The sequence below is a fragment of the Mustela putorius genome, unplaced genomic scaffold, assembly GCF_011764305.1.
Source record: "Mustela putorius furo isolate JIRA1106 unplaced genomic scaffold, ASM1176430v1.1 tig00000228_pilon_pilon_pilon, whole genome shotgun sequence".
Lineage (NCBI taxonomy): Eukaryota > Metazoa > Chordata > Mammalia > Carnivora > Mustelidae > Mustela > Mustela putorius.
In genome coordinates this window covers 9,158,501-9,182,500 of record NW_025421322.1, presented here as the reverse complement: position 1 = coordinate 9,182,500, position 24,000 = coordinate 9,158,501, and the positions used below count along the sequence as shown (strand labels likewise).

The 24,000-nt window shown below is 37.9% G+C and overlaps 1 protein-coding gene and 1 non-coding gene across 3 annotated transcripts in view; both read right to left on the bottom strand.

Moving 5' to 3' along the window:
• Window positions 1-825, bottom strand: part of ZFPM2 (zinc finger protein, FOG family member 2) — a 453,888-nt gene extending 453,063 nt beyond the window's left edge. For both annotated transcript variants that reach the window (XM_004771329.3, XM_004771330.3), the window contains exon 1: window positions 637-825. In XM_004771329.3, coding sequence (XP_004771386.1) covers window positions 637-676 — 40 coding nt within the window. In that variant the 5' untranslated portion in view covers window positions 677-825. The remainder of the gene's footprint in view (window positions 1-636) is intronic.
• A 14,036-nt stretch (window positions 826-14,861) lies between these two features.
• On the bottom strand, window positions 14,862-14,969 carry LOC123391518. Its single transcript, XR_006606228.1, has one exon. It is a non-coding gene; the product is annotated as a U6 spliceosomal RNA (small nuclear RNA).
• Between the last annotated feature and the right edge of the window lie 9,031 nt (window positions 14,970-24,000).

Below are 24,000 nucleotides of genomic sequence, written 5' to 3'. Positions count from 1 at the left end.
GGCCCAGCCCCGGCCTCCGTCAGCCCCGCGCCCTCGGGGCGGAGGCGGACGGCCGCCCGACTGCAGAGGCGCAAACTTTTACACCTACTTTTTGTTTCGCTTCGGGTCTGGCGTGGCTCGGGCACCGCCCTGGACCCGGACCCAGACACTGATTTTCCACCGCCCAGGGACGGTGCCTCCCGCGCCCCGAGGTCCACCCAGCTTTTCGGAGAACTAAGTTCTCACCCTGCTTGCTGAAAGTGTGGTCCCCGAGAGTAGCACGACGCCAGTTGCAACAACAATGACAACCACCACCCTAAGCTGAGTCTCCTAAATGAGCGGGGCTGCCCCGGCAGGCTGGACGATAGCGCCAGCGCGACTCACTGGGCGCGGGGGTTCGGGATTAAAAAGAAAGCCTGGAGCGCGAAGACTCGGGCGAGCCAGAGTAGGCTGTCAGTCGCGGCGTCTTTCTCGCCCGGCGCGCGGGGCGTCTGTCTGTCTGTGCCTGACTAGTTGTCCCCTCCGCTGCTCAGGCAAAGTTTGACAAATCCGGGGCACGGGGAGCGGATTTCCCCGAGCCCCCCTCCCTTTCCCGCCCCGCGCGCCCCCCTCCCCAGAAATAATCCCAGCAACTGCCGGCCCAGCGTGCAAACTTACGTTTGATCTGCCGAGGTTTGCTCTGCTTTCGCCGGGACATCTCGGCGACGGCCGCTGCCACTGGGGCTCCCGCGGTGCCCGCGGTCCGGGCTGCCGCTCCCTCGGCTCCCGCCGCTCCCGCCGCCGCCGCTGGCCAGGCTCGGGCCGCCGCGGGCCGGACTCCAGGGGCTCCGGACGCGCGGGATCCGGGCGCTGGGCTCCTCCGGGAGCCGCGGAGCCACGTTTGGAGATGAGCAGGCAAATGAGAAGACAGAGGGGGGCAGAGAGAGTGTGACAGTGGGGAGGGGAGGGGGAGAGTAGAAGAGCGATGGAGGGGGGAGAACAGAATTTACAAACGAATGGACGAGGAGAGAGAAAAGGGGAACACGCAAAGAAGGAAGAGAAGGAGGGAGAGAAGGGAGAGCGAGCAGAGGAGAGAGGGGGCGAGAGGGGGCGGAAGGCGCGGGAGGAGGAGCGCGCTCGCTCTCCCCTCTCCCCGGCGTGCGGGGCAGAGACTCGAGCGCCGCCGCCGCCGCCGCCGCCGCCGCCGCCGCCGCCGCTCCGGGCCGCGCAGCTCGCTCTCTGCCGCGGGAGGTGGCGAGGCGCGGGAGGGAGGGGCGCGCCGGGGCTGCGGGGAGGGGAGACTATTCCATCAGCGAAAGGAGGATTGGCTGCATCCAAAGCCAGTCCGGATGCAAAAGAGGGCCCTGGCCTCGGTCGGGTGGGGTGCACGGGAGCGCGGTGGGAGGTTGGGGGGGCAAGAGGCGTGGGGAGGCTTTAGAGGGGGGCCACCTTCTGCAGTTGTCACCGCGTCAGCTCTGGGCATCTGCCAGAGCACCCCTCCAGGCAACTTCTTCCCACAGCCCCCTCTGATGGACCCCAACTCTCCCCACGCCTCGCCCGTCCAGCGGGGCACAAAGAAATCCCAGTCTCTTCGTAAACTTTGTGCTTCCAGTTATGCCGCCCCCTCCCCTAGCCTCCACCCCCGCCCTTCCCGCTTCTTGGCAGGAAGGTTAGGCCCCTGGCAAAATCCTCGGCGTGAGGCAGCTGATCACAAATGCCAACTGTGTGTCTTGGGGCCAGTTAAGCCCTCTCATCTGCCCAGGCTCTCTAGAGACCATTTCAATGCTCTCAAGGTTCCCAGGAGACCGCTGCGGATGTGGACCATCCCCCACTTAGCCCGCACGGATGGGATGCTGAGCGGTGTCCTCAAAGTGCTCTCTCTCACCTCGAGTTTTCATTTCTAGATTGTAAAAATTCCGAATTTGGAAACAGGCAGATACTTTTTCCTCATATCAAAAAGGAGGACCATGAACTAGGTGATTAGCCCTAGGTGGGAAATGAACCGTCTCTAATCAGAATACTAACTTCTGGAGGAAGTCGGTGGAAGTTCTGAAGTCCCTCCCCATCCCATGACCTCTAATTCTTTTTAGTTCTTCTGCCACAGGGAAGCAGCCAGCGACTAATAAAAGATTTGATCTTGCCATAATTTCCCAAGCAGGTAAGACCCAATAACTATTTCATGGTTCTTCAGCTTTTAAAGTTTTGTTTCATTCTTATTCAATTATTTTGTGTGTAGTATGTTGGAAACTGCAAGCCAAAAGAACAAATTTTGAAGTGATTTGCATAGTTATTATTTGGCCAAGTTAAGCTTGCATGAGGCTAGCTTAGTTTCTCATAGTTTCATATATACTGAGTATTAAATATATCCTCCCGGGTGGGCTGGAAGAAGCTTCTATCCAAGTGGCAGTGGAACTGGCCGCTTTATGTAATCAGTATTTACTAATAAACTCCACTGCAGTTGACACGTATCCCCCAGATACTGCTGACCCTTCCCCCCAGGTTGTGAGATCCTCCATTCTGATCCAAAATTGTGCTCCCCTTTGTCTGGTCGACTGGCCATTCCTATGAGCCCCACCAAACTTGATACTCTGAAAGGGTCTGGGGGTCAGCAGAGAGCCTAAGCAGAGATATGCCTGAGCATAATGCTGGCCGCTCAGTGTGCAGGAGGCACTGTAATCAGTGTCATTTATAACCCCATCAGGACATCTTCTGGAAGGTGTAAAGAGTTGCCCTGTGAAAGATTTGGCTGAGAGAATCTTAACACAGAGCTGAAGACCAATTGTGAATTTTATGCCATTACCATTAGTACTATTACCATATGGGGTTGTAAGAATACAGGTCCTTTGCAGTGGAAAATGCACTAAATGACAAAGTCCCTCCCCTGAAGAACCAACAAATTAAAGCCGTAAGTACCATGAAAAGCAGGGTTATATGTGTTTGTGTTGTGGAATGAATAAGCAGACAGAGAACTACAGATTTTTGCCTCCTTAATTTTCAATTCATTACAATTAAATTGGTGTGCTTAGAATTGGATGTATTATACATTATGGTTTTTAAAGATCTTTTTTACAGAACTGGCTGACTTTTTATATCAGCCAAAAGGAATGCCCATTGGAATTAAAATATCATAACAGTTAGTGTTTCTTTTGGCATTTGAAATGGTTAAATATGCAAAGCAAAAGAGAAACAAATAAATCTCAGCTAAATATTCAGTTTAAAAGCTGAAAGGAGCAAAAGTCAGGGAATTCAAGGCAAGACTGGTAAAATAACCAGACTGCATTATTAGAAATATAGTTTATATAAATTTATAAATATATATTAATTATAGCCATTATGAATGAATTAAACTGGGGAGTACTATTACAATTTGTGTTTTCTCATCATTTTTAATGAGACTGTTGATGATATTTAAAGTTCAATTTTTCTTTTTCTGATTTAACTCACTAAGGCTATAAAATTAAAAGACAGCAAAACCTATAAGCAATTATCTCTGCCCAAATGGATATAGCAGGCCCAAACCACAGCTACATGACTATCAAACAATGATTATGAAAACCACAATTGAGAAAAGCATCAGGGAATGATATTGCAAAACCACAGCAACAAATGTGTCTGTGATATTGAAAACCACAATTCACAACTAATACCCTGTGTACCGCAAATTACTATTTAACTGTAAATGTGAAAATGTATAAGTAAGAGCAAAAAATAATTTCTCATTTACTTAAAAATGAATTATTCATTTTTTAGACTCATTGATTTCATCTCTACATAATGGTTCATTTTGAAAACTTTCGGCTTTCAAAGACAAATCATTGAAGAATCACATATGTAAGTTACTTTAAACGCAGAAAATATGCAACTTTTAATAACATTTCCTTAAATACTAAAAGAATTGATCTGAAACCAATCTGAAATTAAGAAACATTTACCTCAGTCTTTCTCAGGCTTTCTTCATAAAGTTCTTCGGGAGTGAAAGGGGAGGTGAGTGGACACTGCTTATGGTAAAAAAGCTTGAAGTATTGTATTACAACTTCAATGAAAATACAATTGTATATACTCTTAATAGTCCATTTAGCCAAAAACATATATCTGACAATAAAATGAGATGTCATTACCGAAACTACTTTAGTATACAAAATCAAAGGTTTATTTACAAGTAAATAAAAACAATATTGTTTGCAGGTTTCTAGGGTCGCCAGATTTCAAAAATTAAAATAGGATGTCCAGTTAAATTTGTATTTCAAATAAGCAACTTTTTTTTTAGTATTAGTCTGTTCCGTGCAACATTTGGTACCTACTCATCTTAAAAGAACAATTGTTCATATCCTGTATTTTATTGCATTATATGACAAACCTACAAATCTGGCATGTTAACATTTTCACAAATTTATGGTTGTTTTACAAATAACACTCTTTATAGAAAAGGCAAAAAAACCTTAAAGTGCTTCCTACAGACATATATAATTCCTGAACATCATATTATTTAAGGATGGCAAGGTAGAAGAATAAATTTCTATACAAAAATTCTTACTTTATTTGGCACAGTACAGAAATGTGCTCTCAGTGTAAATGGATTGCATTCATGTATGTCTTACTCTTGGATTTGTTTTTAAAATGTGTTTTTTCCTCCAAGGGATCGACAAATTGATAAACCAACCTCCCAGGCCACATCTTATTAGGCAGCAAGCTGCCTCCTTTATTATGGGAGTAAACAATATTCAAAAGCTTCAGAAAGACTTAATTTTTTGCCCTTGTATCCTCACCAGAAATTGAATACAGTTTATCTGCCTTGATTTAAGATTGTGACACTGAATTGAACAAGAACGCAGTATGAAAATAGTGTTTCGGATTTGTATATCTTTATAATTTGAGCAGTTTAAAAATAAAAATCAACAAATTCATCTAAATGGCATTCCTACATTATAACTATGAAAAGGACTATCTGTTTACTTGCAAAGGAGCCAAGGGCTTTGAAAACATTCAGTCAGTCTACATCAGGGTTTTAACTTGGGCCTCGTGTAGACGGTCAATCTCTCAAAAGAAGTTTGTATGTACAAAAATACGTTCTAAGGAGTGAATCTATTGAATTCACCAGATACTAAATATGTCTGTGAAAAAGCCATCTGCGGACCATTATGAGTTAAGAATCACTATTCTCTTTATGTGCAAATTGTTATGGTGTCCTGAAAACCAAGGTGTGCATGATTTTAGTTTTTACTCTTTGCAAATCGTCCTTTATATTCAAGGAACTATTCTGAGAGAAGACGGTCATGGGATCAAGTCTATTTAAAAAAAAAAAAAAGAAGAAGAAGAAGAAGAAGAAAAGAAAGTTTTTTGTTGCTAAGTCTGTATAATACATTCACATCTCCAAGTATAAAATAAATATTAAAGGAGTATAACCTGAGATTTTAGGGGACATTGTAGATCTTGCCTGATTAACATCCATTCCCTTTTCAGGTAATAATGCTGTGATATCTTTTAAAGAATTATTCTTCCTCACCCGGTATTTGGTCATGTGATACAAATGTGACTGTCCTCAATCCCTGACTGGTATATTCTAGGTGTTTGTCTCCAGTGATTGATTAAATGGCCCGATTTGTTCCCATTAGTCAGCTCTGGAATGTTTTCCTGTTCCAGTGGAACCACTGAGGGAAAGGTGCTGTTTTTCTGCTGGGCTCCACCGGGAGAATGCAAATCCTGTCATGCAAAATGTGCTGTTGCCCATCCTTGTTGGAAGAAACTGTTAAGAACGCTGCCAACACAGAGGACTAATTTTGTCTTATCTTAGGATCTGATTTTTGGGAAATCCAAACTAAGATACCCATCAACATTTCAATATCACTTTGTTTTGGATCCATCCACATTATCTTTGTGTCTCCATAAACATTAGAGTCATTTCTATTATATCTCACTTTCATCTATTTGGCTAAGCTAACACTTAATGCACCTTTGTTGTCTTAGTATAGATGTCATTTTTCACAGGAAGATATCACTTATCTCCCAATCTCAATGAGATGCTTCTTCTCCTTTGCTACCATAACACCTTTTCTTTCTGCATAATATCACTTGTTGCAATGTATTACATTGACAATTTAGTTACATAAAATCCAGTCCTCACCAGCCAATACACCTGTCCCAATACACCTAACTAGATAGAAAGGTTGGTGAGGGCAAGAATCATCTTTTTCAGAATCATATCCTCCCCAGTGCGGGACACATAGAAGGTTCTAATATAATTATTGAAAGGAAAAGTGAATTCAGAATTAACCTGTCTTATGTGGGAACTCCTGCCATTCTCAGTCTCCATCCACATAGCCACAGGGACAGGAGACGGCGGCCATATTTGTACAGCATAACTCCATGCGTGCTCTTGTTGGCAGATTCTTGGACCGCAAGGGAGATCCTGACTCAATTATGACCAAATCCCTCCCTTAGAAATCTAGAGTTAGTTTCAAGAGTTTCATCCTTACATAGGCTGATCTCTTGAATGAAAAAGTAAAACCTCTGGTATTATGGCATGGTTGCCACCATCTGAACAGAGTAGCAGTGATAGTTTTTCTGTAGAGAGAAAAGTGAATAAAACATATGAAATGGAATCCCACATCTTGTCCCAGCCCATTCAGGGACTGCAGAAGCACTTCTGCCCCTGATATCACTGAGATACTTATGGTTTCTTAAAATAAATTCCTCCCAACATTTTCTTCTTTCAATTATTTTTGTCCTAAATTAGCATTAGTTGATTCCTGTCACATTCGAGCTGAAAGACTAAATAAACCAGGACAAAAATTAACCATCTATGACTCCAGTTTGCTTGACTGAACATTTGAATATTTAGAAGTAGCAGTTGAACTGAATTTTCAACTTTCCTCCAGAAAACACTGTATTAGTCTGGGTTTTTCAGATAAACAGAACCAACAGTATATATATATATATTTGGAGACACAGAAAGATTATAGGGAATTAACTTACACAGTCAGAGAAGCTGAGAAGTCCCAGGATCTGCAGTTGACAAACTGAAGACATAAGAGAGACAGTGGGATAGATCTAGTTTGAATCTGAAGGCCTAAGAACCGGGAGGAGGCTGATGGTGTAAAATCCAATCTGAATCTGAGTATGAAGGCAGGGGAAGGCTGATAGCTCAGCAGGGAAACAGTCATGCACAGAGAGGGATTTCTCACTTACCTGCCTTTTTCTAATCAGGTCTTTCCTGGAATTGAGGAAGACAATTTGCGTTACTCCTCTGCCTATTCAAAATGTTAACCACATCTGAAAACATCACAGACACACCTAGAATGTTGGACCAAATATCTGGGCACCCCAAAAGCCATGAAGCTAACACATAAAATTAACTGTGGCAACTCTGAAATGGCAAAGAACCCTTATGAATCTTAAGTGGGTAAATCCACAATTTTAACATAGATAATCACGATAAAGATCAATTACCGATTTTGGACATTCACTTCAATAAGAGGTAACTCTTGGGGAAAAAGTTAGTATTTTCAAATTCAGAATTCCTCAAGGACTTGATAATCCATTGACATGCACATCTATAACCGTCCTGATTAACATATATTCTGGCCCCAGATGTTCGATTTTACTTTCAACTTTACTTTACCACATTTGAATAACCATCTAACAGATTACCTTGCACGTAAATTTTATGAATGTTGTTATAATTTGCATGAATAATGTTTATACTTCTGTGGTGGATTTTATTTTTCAACCTATAACTTTTGCCATAAATTCCTAAATGCAAAAGAAGAAATTAAACAGCTTTTTGAGAAAACTTGCTATGTGTATAGACTTAATCAAATCACTTATCTTTGCTTTTATCTCCTTGCAAGAGTATATTAAAATAATGCATTATGAGTGAATTTAGGGTGACCTGAAGTTGTATGATTATGAATAAACATACCAGGGCATACTGATAATGAAATCATCTAAAAGACACTGAAAAGTATGATTATATCACTTTTAAAATATATTTTATAATGAAAATTAAACTATATGACTAATATACCTCTTTTAAAATGATTTTTATATTTATTAAACAGATAGATGTACAGATTTAAAGGTCAAATAGATTTTTAAGGCTCATGATGAAAATTAGCAGTTTCTTGTCCCTCTCAACATCCTGACAATTCCCGCTCCCAGGGGAATAATCATTGTCAATTCTTTTTAGGTGATTTTCCCAATGTTCACCTCATTTTTTTTTAAGTAGGCTCCACACCCAACATGGAGCCCAATGCAGGCTTGAACTAGTGATCTTGAGATCAAGACCTGAGCTGAAATCAAGAGTCCGACACTAACAGACTTAATCACCCAGGCCCCCATGACGTTCCACTCATATTTCTACATAAAATAGTATGTTTTAAAATTTTATTAGTTTAGGGCGCCTGGGTGGCTCAGTGGGTTGAGCCGCTGCCTTCGGCTCAGGTCATGATCTCAGGGTCCTGGGATCGAGTCCCGCATCGGGCTCTCTGCTCAGCAGGGAGCCTGCTTCCTCCTCTCTCTGCCTGCCTCTCTGCCTACTTGTGATCTCTCTCTGTAAAATAAATAAATAAAATCTTTAAAAAAATAAAATAAAATAAAATAATTTTATTAGTTTAGTTATTATTGATTATATTGACTATCTACAATAAAATATGAAATTGTAATGGATTTATACCTCCAACACACACTTTCTTCAAATCTTTTTTTAAATCAAAAGCTTATATTTTTATTAACAGCTAATCTATATAGAGTATGGCGATTATGTTTTGTTTTGATCTCTTTGTCTTTCCTGGAGTTCATAATTAATGTCGTCATCATTTCTCAGTTTTCAATGAAATATCACTATCCATCCCCAAATCCTTTGCCAGTGTAATACAGTCATTATTACGTCAAGTAATGCATCATTGCATCCAATAATCGATAATCAGATTATCAGATAATCAAGTCGGTTGTTTTTCCTGCCATGCTGGTGTCCTTGGACCCTTCCATCCTTCTGTTCTATTCTCAACTAATTGCTCTTTGTGACTAAAATTTTCTTTTCCTCATGATCCTGAGAATTCCCTTTTGCCCTATATTAGATTCTAGGTTTCCTGAATACTATTTATTCCTTTTTCTCCTTTCCTTTCCTCTTTCCATCCATCCTTGTTTTGTACTTTTAGAGTACAATTTCATGGAGCTTCCTGGGAAAATGTATATATAAGGTAATTTTTTTGAGATTTCACAAGACTGAAATTCTCCTGATTTTGCCCTAATACATGATAAATGGCTTATGAGGGTATAGAATTCTAGAGTGTAAATTAGTTTTCCTGAACTGTTTTTCTTGTTTTCCTTACATTTTTTTCCAGTTTTATTGAGATATAGTTCTATATCATAATATAAGCTTAAGGAGTACCACGTGATGATTTGATGCACTTGTATTTTGCAAAATGATAACCACAATAAGATTAGTTAACACCTCCATCACCTCACATAATTATCTTTTTTCTGCCTGTGGTGTGAATATTTAAGATCTACTGTCTTAGCAACTTTCAGGTGCATAATATAGTATTGGTAACTATAGTTACCATGCTGTACATTAAATCCCCAGAACTTATTCATTTTATTTTTTTAAGATTTTATTTACTTATTTCAGAGAGAGCAAGAATGAGAGAAACCAGGGGGAATGGCAAAGAGGGGGGCAGAGAAGGGGACTCCTCACTGAGCAGGAATCCCAATACCCAGAACCCTGGGCTCCATCTCAGGACCCTGGGATCATAACCTGAGCAGCAGGCAGACACTCAGCCAACTGAGCCACCCAAGTGTCCCAGAAATTATTTATCTTATAAATGGAAATTTGTACTCTTTAACCAACATCTTCCCATTTCCCCCTCCTCCAACTCTTGGCAAACACCATTCTACTCTCTGGGATCTATGACTTCAGCTTTTAAAAATTCCGCACATAAATAATATGTGATATAATTTAGTATTTGTCTTTATCTAATTTATTTCACCTAACATATACCTTCACCCATGTTGTCACAAATGATAAGATTTCCTTTTTTTCCCTCATGGCTGAATAATATTCCATTCTTTATAGACATATACTCCATCTTTTTATCCATTTTTTAAATATATTGGTTATTGTGAATAATGCTGTACTGGACGCTGAGATCCTAATTTTATTTCCTTTGAGAATATACCCAGAAGTAGGACTGTTGGATCCCTGATGGTAGTTCCTTTTTTTTAAAAAAAAGATTTTATTTATTTATTTGAAAGAGAGAGAGAGTGAAAGAGAGCCGGAGAGTGGGGTGAGAGGCAAGGGAAGAAGCAGACTCCCTGCTTAGCAGGGAGTCTGATGCTTATCTCAATGCTAGGACTCTGGGATCATGACCTGAGCCAAAGGTGGATGCTTCACTGGGCCGCACAGGTGCACCCAAATGGTAGTTCTACTTTTAATTTTTTGAGGAACCTCCGTAGTGTTTTCCATTGTGGTTGTACTGATTATTAGTCCTATTGACAGTGCAAAAGGATGCCCTTTTCTTTAGATCTTCACCAACGCATGAGATGATGGTTTTGATTTACATTTCCTTGATAATTAGTGATTGTTGAGAATCTTTCCAAGCACTTGTTGATGATTTGTGCATCTTCTTCGGGAAAATGGTGGTTCAGGTCCACTGCACATTTTTTAATTGGATTGTTTGGTTCTTTGCTATTGAGTTATATGAGTTCTTTTTACATGATGGATAATTAACCCTTTATTAGATAGACGATTTGCAAATATTTTCTCACATTCCATAAGTTAGCTTTTCATTTTGTTCATTGTTTCTTTTGCTGTGAAGAAAGCTTTTTAGCTTGATATAGTCTCAGCTTGTTTATTTTTGCTTTTGTTGCCTGTGCTTTTGATGTCAAAAAATTGTCTGGAGGACCAGTTTCAAGGAGGATTTTTCCTATTTTTTCTCTTAGTGCTTTTTTTTTGTTTTGTTTTGTTTTCAGGCTCATTTTGAGATCTATAATCCATTTCAAAATAATTTTTGTGAATAGGTAGGTGGGACTCCAATTTCATTCTTTTGAATGTGATTGTCCAGTTTTCCCATTACCATTTATGAAAGAGACTACCCATTCCCTATTGAATAATCTTGACTTTCTTATCAAATATTAGTTGACTATATATGTAAGGGAATAGTTTCAGGGCTCTTTATTCAGCTTCATTGGTCTATATGTCTGTTTTTATGTCAGTACCACATGGAGTTTTTGTTTGTTTGTTTGGTTGGTTCTTTTTTGCTATAGCTTTGTAATTTATTTTGAAATGAGGAAGTCCGTGGCTTACAGCTTTGGTCTTCTTTCTCAGAATTGTTTTGGCTATTTGGGGTCTTTTTGTGGTTCCCTTATGAATTTTAGGATTGTTTTTGATATTTCTTTAAAAATGCCATTGGAATTTTGATAGAGATTACACTGAATTTATGACTTTGGATAGTATGGACATTAAAAAAATATTAATTGCGCCAATTCATGAACATGGGATGCCCTGAGGCATTCCTACAGTAGAGTGGTCATTTAGGCCTCTCATTCCAAAGGCCTATGCCATTCTCCAAAACGTTCCTCACCCCCAACCTCCTCCATGTTACATTTTGGCAGGCCAGGTATTATGGATGATTTCATGCTCTACATTAGCTCCAACATTTGTGTCTTCTTTAATTTCTTTCATTAATATCTTGTAATTTTAAATGTACAGCTATTTTGGGATGCCTGGGTGGCTCAGTTGGTTAAGCACCCAACTCTTCATTTTGGTTCAGGTTATGATCTCAGAGTTGTGGGCTCAAACCCTGTGTCGGGCTCCACACTGAGTACTGACTCTGTTTGTCCCTCTTCCTCTGCTCCTCCCCCCACTGATGCTCTCTTGCTCTCTAAAATAAATACATAAAAATGAAAAACCTAAATGTACAGATATTTTATCTCCTTGGCTAAATTTATTCCCAAGTATTTTTATGCTATTGTAAATGGGATTGTTTTCTTATTTTTTCAGGTAGTTTACTGTTAGTGTATAAAAATGCAACTGATTTTTATATGTTGATTATATGACCTGCAACTTTATTGAATATTTATAATAGTTCTAGCAGTTTTTAGTGGTGCCTTTAGACTTTTCCATATGTATTAGATCATATCTTCTGCAAATACTTTTTTACTTCTTTCTTTCTGATTTGGAGGTCTTTCATTTCATTTTCTTGACTAATTGCTCCAGCTAGGATATCAGCTTTATGTTGAATAAGAGTGGTAAAAGTGGGTGCCCTTGTCTTACTCCTGATCTTAGAGGGAAAGCATTCAGCTTTTCATCAAGGTATGATGTTAGCTGTGGGCTTGTCATATATGACTTTACTTATGTTGAGGAACATTCCTTCTAGATACAAATTTTTGTGAGCTTTGACCATGAAGCGATGATTAATTTTGTCAGATGTTCTTTCTGCATCTATTAAGATAATCATGTGATTTTTATCTTTCATTCTATTAGTGTAGTGAGTCACATTATTTGTGTATGTTGAACCATCTTTGAATACTAAGAATAAATCATACTTGATCATGGTATATGATTCTTTTAACATGCTGTTGAATTAAGTTGCTAATATATTGTTGAGAATTTTTGTATCTCTATTTATCAAGAATATTGGTTTGCACTTTTTTTTTCTCGTAGTGTTCTTTTCTGCCTTTCATATCAGAGTAATCCTGGCCTGACAAAATGAGTTCGAGAGTGTAGCCTCCTCTTCAGTTTTTTGGAAGAGTTCAAGAAAGGATGGTGTTAATGTTTGGCAGAATTCACCAGTGAAACCATCTGGTCCTGTGCTTTCCTTTGTTGGAGGTTTTTGATTGTTAATTCAATCTTCTTCCTAAAATTTAGTTTTTTCATATTTTCAGTTTCTTTCTTATTCAGTCATAGATTGTATGTTTCTAGGAATTTATCCATTTCTTCTAGGTTATCCAATTTGTTAGCATCCAATTCTTCAAAGTAGTGTCTTGGGACTTTTTTGAACTTCTGCAGCATCCATTGTAATGCTGCATCTTTTCTGATTTTATTTACTTGAGTCTTCTTTTTTGTTCTTAGTCTACCTAAGGTTTGTCAATTTTCATGATCTTTTTAAAAAACCAACTCTTAGCTTCATATAGTCATTTATATCATTATAAACTTCCTTTATAGAACTGCTTTTGCTGCATTCCGTAAGGTTTGGTATGCTGAGTTTCCATTTTCATTTGTTTCAAGATATTTTTTAATTTCTCTTTTGATTTCTTTGATTTTCTATTGGTTATTCAGGAATGTGTTAATTCCACATCATTATAGATTTTTTCCATTTTCTTGTTATTGTTTTCTATATTCATACTATCACGAAGAGGTATTTCTGACCTAATGATATTATTTTAGTCTTCTTAAATTTGCTAAGACTTGTTTTGTGACCTAGCATATGTTCTATCCTGGAGGAACTTTTGTGTACTTGAGAAGGATATGTGTTCTGCTGTTGTTGGATGAAATATTTTGGTTGGGTTCATTTGGGCTAATGCAGAGTTCAGGTGCAATACTTTCTTACTGATTTTCTGTGTGGATAATTGATCCTTTGTTGAAAGTGTGATATTGATAACCCTTACTATTATTGTATTGTTGTCTGTTTTTCCCTTCAAACCTGTTGGTATTTGTTTGATATATTTAGATCCTACAATGTTGGGGTATGTATATTTAGGATTGTTATATCCTCTTGATGAACTTTATTTTATTTAATGACCTTCTTTGTATCTTTACCGCTTGTCACTTAAGGCCTATTTTAATACCAATGCAGCTATTCCTGCTCTCTTTTGGTTTCTTTTTGCATGAAATATATTTTTCTGTTTCTTCACTTTGAACCTATGTGTGTCCTTAAAACCGAAGTGAGTCTCTTGTAGGAAGCATATAGTTTGTTCTTGTTTTTTGTTATTGTTTATTTTTTCCATTCCACTGTTTTGTCTTTTGATTAAAGAATTTAATTCATTTTTATTTTGCATAATTATTGATGAGTAAGGACTTAATTATTCCATAATATTAATTGTTTTCTGGGTTTTTGTTTTTGTTTTTTTTAGTCTCCTTTTTCCTTTCATCCTCTTTTGCTGCTTTTGTTTATGAATTGGTGGTTTTCCATAATGGTAAATGCTTTGATTCCCTTCTTTTCATCTTTGTGTATTTACTGTAGGTTTTTGTCCTGTAATTGTCATGAGGCTTACCTTAAACATCTTATGTATATATAACAGTCTATTTTAAGCTAACAGCAACTTAACTTCAGTTACATAAGAAATTTTACTTTTTTACTCATTTAATTTTTTTAAATTCACAATTTACCTCTTTTTATATTATATATTCACTAATAAGTTATTATAGCTATTGCTGTATTTAATACTTGTATCCCTTAAATTAAATTTTTTGCTAGGATTAAGTGGCTAGCACAGTACCATGTACAATGTTATAATATTCTGAAATTGACTACATATTTACCTTTCCAGTGTATTGCATGTTTTCATGTTACTGATTTTTCCCTTTTCATTGCAACTTTAAGAACTCCTTTAAGAATTTCTTGTAAGTCAGAAGGTGATGAACTCCCTCAGCTTTTGTCTGCCTGAGAACATCTCTCTCATTCATTTCTAAAGGACAACTTTCATCCATAGAGTATCCCACTCTCTCCTGGCCTATAAGGTTTCTGCTGAGAAAACTGCTGATAGCCTTATGGGGGTTCCATTGTAAGTGATAAGTTTCTTTACTCTTCGTGCTTGTAAGATTCTTTGTCTTTGATTTTTGACAGCTTTTATAATGTGTCTTGGAGAATAGTTTACTGAATTGAATTAGGGTACCCATGAGTTTCATGAACATGGATAGCCAAATCTCTCTCCAGATATGAAACTTTTGAGCCATCATTACTTTTTAAAATATGGAATGTCTTGAATTTGCACGTCATCCTTGTGCAGGCAGTCACCATAGCTAATCTTCTCTGTATCCTTCCAGTTTTTATGTATGTGCTAATGAAGAAAACAACCAGCCATTATTTTTGAAAATAAGTTTTCCGTCCCCATCCTCCTCTCTTCTTGAACTCCAGTAATTCTCAGATTGGCTCACTCAATGGTATTCCGTAGATCACATAAACTTTCTTCACTCTTTTTTTTTTTTTAAAGATTTTATTTATTTATTTGACACAGAGATCACAAGTAGGCAGAGAGGCAGAGAGAGAGGAAAGGAAGCAGGCTCCCCCCTGAGCAGAAATCCCAACACAGGTTAGATAGATCCCAGGACCCTGGGATCATGACCTGAGTCGAAAGCAGAGGCTTTAACCCACTGAACCACCCAGGCACCCCTCTTCATTCTTTTTAATTATTTTTTCTTTGTTGTCTCTGAGTAGATAATTTAAAAGGTTTTGTCTTCAATTTCAGTTTCTTTCTTCTGCTTGATCCATTCTGATTTTGGCTCTCTGTTGCATTTTTCAATTTCATTTATTGCACCTTTCTCCTCAGAATTTTTTTAATGATTTCTGTTTGTTTGTTTGTTTGTTTTTTAAACTTCTCATTTTGTTTGCACATCGTTTTTCTGATTTCATTGAATAGCCTTCCTATGTTTTCCTGTAGCTTGCTGAGCTTTCTTAAAACAGCTATTTTGAATTCCTTGTTGGGTAAATTGCAGATCTTCATGTCTATGGGTTGATTAATGGAAGATTATTGTGATCCTTTTGTGTTCCTTGAAATGACTTTCTGTGTTCCTTGAAATCTTGCACTGCTATCTTTGCATTTAAGTAGCAGTCACCTCCTCCATTCTTTACTGAATAATTTTGGAAAAGAATTATCTTCCTTCAGCCCTACTAGGGATTCTGGGGATTTCTCAGATTTTCTGTAGATACACATTGCTCCACACTTCTTGCTCCCTCTTGTGGCAGATTCTTTTTTGTTGTTGGTTGGTTTCAAGTTTTATTTATTTATTTGTTTGTTTATTTAACAGAGAGAGAGAGAGTGCCCACACAAGCAGGGGAAGCAGCAGGCAGAGGGAGATGGAGAAGTAGGCTCTCTGCGGAGCAACTTAGTAGCTGGATGGGGGAGCTCGATCCCGGGACTCTAGGATCATGATCTTAGCCCAAGAGAGAGGCTTAACTCTGAGCCACTCAGTCACCCCTCTTTGTTTCAAGTTTTTATTTAAATTCTAGTTGGTTAACATACAGTGTAATATTAATTTCAGGAGTAGAATTTAGTGATTCATCACTTACATACAACACCCGGTGCTCATCCCAACAAATGCCCTCCTTAATACCCATAACCTATTTAGCTCATCCCCTACTCATCTCCCCTCCAGCAACCCTCAGTTTCTTTTCTGTAGTTAAGAGTGTTTGCTTTATGGTTTGCCTCTCTCTCTTTCTTCCCCCTATGTTCATCTATATTGTTTCTTAAGTTTTGTGGCAGTCTTTAGCTTGTATGCTTTCTTTTGTTCCTGCTGTACCCTGGGCCTATAGCTGAGCGCCACCCTTTCACCTCAAAGGTGATGCTAAATGTTCATTTTTTGTCTCTTCCTGGCCCAAAGAAACAGTCCAGCTTTCTGTGCATGCTCACTAGTTATCTGCCAAAGCTCACTTTTACTACGGTTAGGGGCATGTAAAAAGAGCTGCCCATGGAGGTGTGTGAGTGCAGCCCACAGAGTGCTGTTGATTTCCATGGTCCTGTTGTGGGGGTTGAGAGTTTGGGCATCTCAACAGCTAGGGGGTGGGCCTCCTGATGGAGTCCATAATGTGGTTAGTAGGATTGGTTTTCCTTTGACATATTCCAAGCCTTTGCTGTTGCTCTCCTTGCTGCTCACCAACCCCAGCCATGCAATTCATGATGCAGTACTCTGGATGGGATGAGAGAGAAATGGGCCTCTGGCAGCATCCCATGCAGTTGGGAAAGCCAGGCACTCACACATTCTTACTTTCCTCCACATGAGGATCATAGGCTGAGAAGGGCTCTCGTGGCACTAGCTGTGCCACTTCGAGATAAATTCAAGCTTTTTCGTACCACCTTCATCTTGTTCAGTCTCTGATTTTTTTTTTTTTCTAAAGATTTTATTTATTTGTCAGAGAGAGAGAGAAAATGCACAAGCAGGGGGAGTGGCAGGCAGAGGGAGAAGCAGGCTCCCCGCTGAGCAAGGAGCCAGATGTTGTACTGGATCCCAGGACCCTGGGATGATGACCTGAGCTGAAGGTAGACACTTAACTGACTGAGCCACCCAGTCATCCCCAGTCTCTGATTTTTTTTTTTTTGTTGTTTTTGTTCCAATAGTGTGCTCAAACTTCTCTGCTGGATTCCTGGACTTCCATAAAGACCTTCTTATCTACTGATGATTGTCCAAGTCAGTGCTTTCCAGGGCTACTGGACTGCAGGCAAAGGGCCAGGGGCCAGTTCCTGGGCCACTATTGTGCTCATAACCAGGACCAAGATTTGACTATTGCACAATGCAGCGGTGGATGAGACGTCTCCCAGATTCTTTGGCATAGAGTCCTGGCTCCCACAAAATCACTTTTTCTATGAATGGAGGCCAAATTGTTGTTGGGGGGGGATACAAAAAGGGACTCCTTCAATTTTTAAACCAGCGTTTCATTGAATTCTATCTTCCAGTGCCATTCAAAGATGACTCTTTCTGTATCATTTCCCTGACATCTGGATATAGCCTGCTTCATTCCTCTACTCCCATCCAAGAAACTTTCAGGATATTCTCTTTACCCTCAATCTTCTGAAATTTCATAATGTGAAAATACGTTGCACTGTCTCCCCATTCACTGACCTTCCCATTTACTTGCTGAATGGTTTCAGTCGAGAAATGTGTGCCATCAGTTCTGAGAAACTTCTTTGTTTTCTTTCTTTCCCTGGAATTTTTATTATCTTGGTCCTTCTTGAGTGGATACTACCATTTTCTTACGTTTTCCTTTCCTTACTGTCACCATTTTTGTTACTTTCTGGAAAATATTTTTGGCTTTGTCCTTCAAATATTCACTGCAATTTTTATGTATGTGATCATGTTTTAATTTATTTGACTTATTGTTTTTATTTTCAAAGAGTTCTTTTTCAGTATTCTATGTTTATTCCCTCTTTTCCATGTCTCTGAGTCCAGTAATTATAAGTTCTCTTCAGTTCTCTGAGAATTTTGTTTCCTTAGTGCTTCTTTATTTTTTTCCTATATAATTTTATATCTGTTTTTCATGTTGGAATTTTTCCATACTTTTTGATATCTTTGATTTTCTGTTTCTAATATGACCTAAACACTAAACACCTAATTGGAAGTTTGTGTGTATGGACAGAATCTAGTTTGAGAAGCACTTGTCAGGTTGCAGGCTTTGGGAGATAGGACAAGGACTTTCCTGCCAGAGGTCCCTATTCATACACTGTTCTCTTGGTTTCGACACATTCCCCAGAGAGAAATCCTGAATACTCGGCCTCATAAGGACACAGCCAGTGAAGGAGCTTCACTATCTCACGATTTAGTGTAGAGACTTCTATTCAATCTCTCCTTTCAGTACAAGATTCCCATCTTCAGTTATTATCACTGAATATAAAATACAGAATATCTCTAGGTTTATGCTAAAGAATAAGTCTCAGCCTTTAGCCAAGGATGGAGAAGTTGATAACTGGCAGTTGGTATGGGAGAAAAATTATGGATAACATTGATTCTTTTATAGACTTTGCACCAATCCTTGTATTTCCAGTCCCATCTGCAATCCCACTTTCAGGTATACCTATTTTTTGTATCTCATAATTTTTCTCTTTTCTTTTTCACTCTTATTTTTTTGAAGTATATTCTCAAATAACTTTCTTGGAATGTGTACAAATGAAAAAAAAAAACTTCTGAATCTTCATGTATTGAAAATGTATTTCTTTTGCTCTGATCCTTGGTTGATAGTTTAGCTGGGAATATAATTCTAAGTTTAAAAATCATGTTTTTCCTGGTTAAATTCAAGAATGCATCATTCTTGTCTTCTAGTATTAAGTACTACAGGTTGGAAATGTGATATTAGTTTAAAAAACTTTGAATTTTACCTAATCCTTACTTGGCTGATGCTTTTGTAATTTTCTCATTAACTTGCTCTTCTGGAATTTTACACTTTCTTTCTTTCTAGATTTTATTTATTTATCTGAGAGAGAGGGTATGAGCTTGAGTGGGGGAGGGGCAGAGGGAGAAGGAGAAGCAGACTTTCTGCTGAGCAAGAGCCTGATGCAGACTCAACCCCAGGACCCTGGGATCACAACTGAAGCTGAAGGCTGATGCTTATTGACCGCACCACCTGGGCTTCCCATATTGTTTTTATTTATATTGTATTGTTTATATACTATTATTGGTGTATATAGTATAGTATGTTAGTATGCATATATTTATATATTATTAATATTAGTATCATATATAGTATTATTTGTATACTATTGAATATTATAAATTTCAATCCACCAGTCATCTATCCTGTAAAGGTCTTAAAATGAGCCTGGGTTTTTAAAATGTATTTATTTATTAAGAGGAACCTGGTTTTATTCACATCCTATCTCTCCTCCACACAGCTCTTGTGATTCAAATAAACTTGCCTCATTTCCACTCTCATAGTGATCTTTAATTAATTCTAATCTTATAATATGATCTCATCCCCCTTGTTAGTGATTGTTTTAGGAATGGGCAAGGGACCCAATTCTGGACAAGGAAAGAGTTGCTGGAGTCTTTGGGGAAAGAAGAGAAGTATGGGGAGAGTTGCTGGAGGCTTTTGTTCTTAGGAGAGAAGTATGGGGAGCCCGTTTGTCTCTCTTCTGAAAATAGACAAGGAAAAATATTGCATCCCTTGCTTCTGTCATCTATTTTGAACAGTGAGAAAAGTGATCTCTAAAACAGAGTTAACATCCAGAACAGTGCATAACAAAGAGAATAGCATTCAAATAAACCTGAATTCCAGTCACACTAGGCTTGGCAACTGCTTTGCTTTAAGACTTCCTGTTACATGAGCCAGTAAAATTTCTTAATGTTTTACAACAGTTTATACTGGTTTTCTGTTAGCCCAAGCTGGAAGTGTCATAAGTGATACTAAAGTTATAGAAAAGTATTTTGTCTTTTATTCTTGAGTCACATGGACTGAAGAGGAGCAGAGAATATGGGTGGGGAATAAGCTTGTCATCCTGTGGTATAGTTTAGTATTCAGACTTTGAGTTCAGCCAATAGCATCACTTCTAGCCTCTTTGTGTCCGGCAGTTCTAAATCTTGTGCCTTTTTAGATGTGTCATATACACAGCACATCATTATCATGGTGTCCAGAATCAAAGTACTTAGGTTCATATCTTGGCTCTGTCACTTCTTAGCTAGGTAATCTTTTGCATGTTATTAATTATCTATGTGTTTCAGTTTCCTTATATTCAAAACGAAAATATAATGGTATTCATACTGCAGAGAAGTGTTATATTAAATGAGTTATATGAGAAGTTTTTGGCATGTAGAAAGTGCTGCTTAATTGTTACCTAATTAACAGATTAGTCAAAATAATTTCTTCTCTTCTTTTTTAGCAATAAAACACTAGTCTTGTCCAAGATGTTCAGTTAGAAGTACTAATTTTCTGAAATTACCTTACAGCTAGGTTGGGCTGTGTAATGTAGTTCAGTCCAATAGAATGCAAACAGAGATCTACTGGATGCGGCTAAAGAACCTGAAATGATTTTGCTCAAAAGCCACAAGGCATCTTTTTTCTTGGCCTACCCCCTTGCTCATTTCTGGAATGGGATATGATGCTTGGATACAGAAGAGCCATCTTGTAATCATAAAAAGAAAACCTGAACAGGATGGAACATAGTTGGAAAAGAGGAGCCAATTCTGATGACTTCCTTTAACAGTATATCAGTCCCAAACTGACTCTGGAATTCTTACTCTACAAGAAGGAAAAACACCTGTTTTGTTAAGCACTATATTTAGGTACTTACGTACAGCCAAAGGCAATCCTAACTACTACACAAGGGACCTTCTGGGCAAGGTGGTGCTCTTTTTTTTTTTTTTTTTTACCTTTTCAGACCATGGTTTTATGGAGATTGTTTTCTCATTACGCTTTATACTTTCAGTAGATTTCTATCCTTGTTTCACACTTTAGAAGTTATTTAATTATCTACAAATAATCTCAATGACTTCTTTTCATCCTCCTTACCTTTAAGGTTTATTCCTTTTTTATTCCTATATTTTCTACTTGGAGAAAAGGGAAACAACAGTAATACCTATCCTGGGGACTGGGAACTTCAATTTTTGCAGGGGCTATGGGCAAGGTAAAAAAAAAAAAAAAAAGAAGTATCCAGATTTAAGATACAGGTGATGATTATGGAGACATCAAGAGCACATGTCCCTGTTAAAGGTTTTTAAATACAAATAAAATAGATATAATGCCACTCAAAGAATATAGGCCTATAGGAGCCCAATCTGTCTGCTAAAACTCTGCAGATTCTGATTTTAAGACATAATACATGTGAAATAACTGTCAAACTTACTCAACTGCAATGTACCTCCTCACCAAAACACAAATATCAATAATAACAACAAATATACAATTGAGACCTTTTAAAATTGAAAGTGTATTTATCTAAAATACTTCCATTTATTTTCTTCTGAATTGAAATTGTTTTTCCCCTTTTTGGTTTTTGACTGTTACAGAAGACAATACAGTAGCTAATATCATACTCAATAGACAAAGGAAACAAACAAAAATCCTCTCTGTGGGGGTTGTTATGGCTTTGGAAGAAAACCAACTGTAAGCAAAAATGTAAGATAGAAAAATATGTGTTTCCCACCCCCATCCTTCCTCAGTTTCTTTTCTCTTCCTGCCTTAATACATGTGTTGAGGAGTTGCATTATAATAATGGCTTATAACACACTTTAAAACCCCAATTAACCAGGTTCAGAATGGAAAATTGTACTTTCTAAGCTCACAGAGTAACTGGAGATGCTGGAATTCTACCCATGCACTGTCTAATAAGAAAATTGATGGAGTTTTCCTTATGCTTATTAGAGTTCCTCTGATAGTGGGCAATTACAAAATTTGGACTCTCAAACAAATGGACAGCAAACTGGACTAATAATCAGGAAAACAAGGGTTTAAGCTAGACTCATCAACTTGGAGAATTGTATTCATCATTCACGTTGGTAATCATTTATTTTCACATTCTAAATTTGATGCCTCTATAATTCTAATGTTAGTTTTAAGTACTATGCCACTCAGACCGTGAGTCTCTAAATAGTAGGAACTTTGTCTAACATCTTGAAAATGTTCTTTATAATGTCAACAATTTGTCAAATTTTACATGTATTTTCCTTATTGCTTTTTTGGTCTCTAATATGCTGTGGAACTCTATACAGGAAAGGCCCAAGTAATCATGGTTTGGAGCAAGTTTCATCAAGAGGCTCTAATCTAGATGTCTGTATAAAGAGAATGTGAACTTATGTCTTTGCCACTTGTGGGAAATAGAGCCCTAGCTTAATGTAGTACAGAGTCCTGCCTTAGGATTTTCATAAGATAGATAGATAGATGCCTATTAGAATATTTGGCAGAAGGACGTTTTGAAATATTTTGGGTCAATGAAATTTAGTCCAGGACTACAGACTAAATGGTTTTTATATATGTGGCTACAAAATTTCATTTAAATATTCCTTTGGTAATAAGAAATTTGAACTCCCAAAGGCCAACATAAATGTGACTAATAATAATTTGTGTCTATATTCTAAAGCCAGATTTTGACTTAACTTTCAAGCTCCCTTTTCCTGTAAAAAATCTGTTCTGTCACATTGCCACACAACATCCTGTTACTCTATTTTCCTAAGCTGGCAGGAAATGGTCCACTATTGATGTCTGTAATGGGGAAATACTTCTCACCGATCTCATCTTCTTTGATCAAAACTTAACCTCAACAACATGAACCACTTAGATGAGACTATCTGGAAATATTGAGTAGGATCCTGTTTGTTTAAAGGATGAGGCAAAAATCTCTGTTCCAATGAAACATAACAAAATTCAGACTTTCATATTTAAGATACATTGCAGTGTTTGAATTCTCATCAGTTAGTTAATACATTTATATATTGTGTGTCTGCTATGTACCTAGCCATTCTTCCCAGGACTAGCTTTGTTGCCTAGAAAGCTAACCAAAAAATTGATCTGGTTACAGTCTATTGTTTTCTTACTACAATGGGTGAAATGCTACAAAATAGTAAATTAAATTAAAAGCAAATAAAATAGCAAATTAAATTAAAAGCAAATAATTTTGCAATGTTTGTAATGTTTACTATTACAATTACAGTTTTACATTTTTGTAAGTAGATGAACTGAGAACACGGAAAGTTGTAACAAATAAGAAAAGGGAGATTAATTTTGGATTTTCAAGATTAGGAAGGCAATGCTGGTTGAGCTACAAGTAGGATTTTGACATACAATTTACTCCTTCATTCATTCATTCATTCATGTATCCAGTCAAATATACTTCCTTAGTAATTATAATGTGTCAGCCTCTCTTTTAAAGACTGGAAATAGAAAGACAAGTTCCAGCCAGAAGCAAGACGACAATATTCAGTAACTGTATTCTGGGTAAGGGAGATGATCACAAGATGAAAAGAACAAAAAGCTGGGCAAAAGGGAGGTTGTGCTAAATGTTTACTTCTCAGATATTTGGCCTCAATCCAAACCTGCTTTCCTTCCCCATGACACTTTAGTCAGAGTAAAAAAGCAAGCATGTAGTGTAGAGCAAGAGCAAACAAATCCATATCTTCCAACATTTTACTGACAACTATTATTTCTGTACGTGAGTATTTCTGTAGTTTCAGTAGAACAATCTGATTGCAATAACAGTTTATTTGGCCATATATCTGACCTAAAACATGCATTACTTTCTCCTTAGTATAGCTATAGGTTTATAGTCCAGCATATCATAAATGATATGCAAGTTTCACCTCACTCAAGTAAATAACAATATAAAATATCAATACACTGAAAATGATGAAGATATTGATTTTAATTAAATGAATGCCTCAATGATTTTCCTCATTCTCAATCTTTTCAT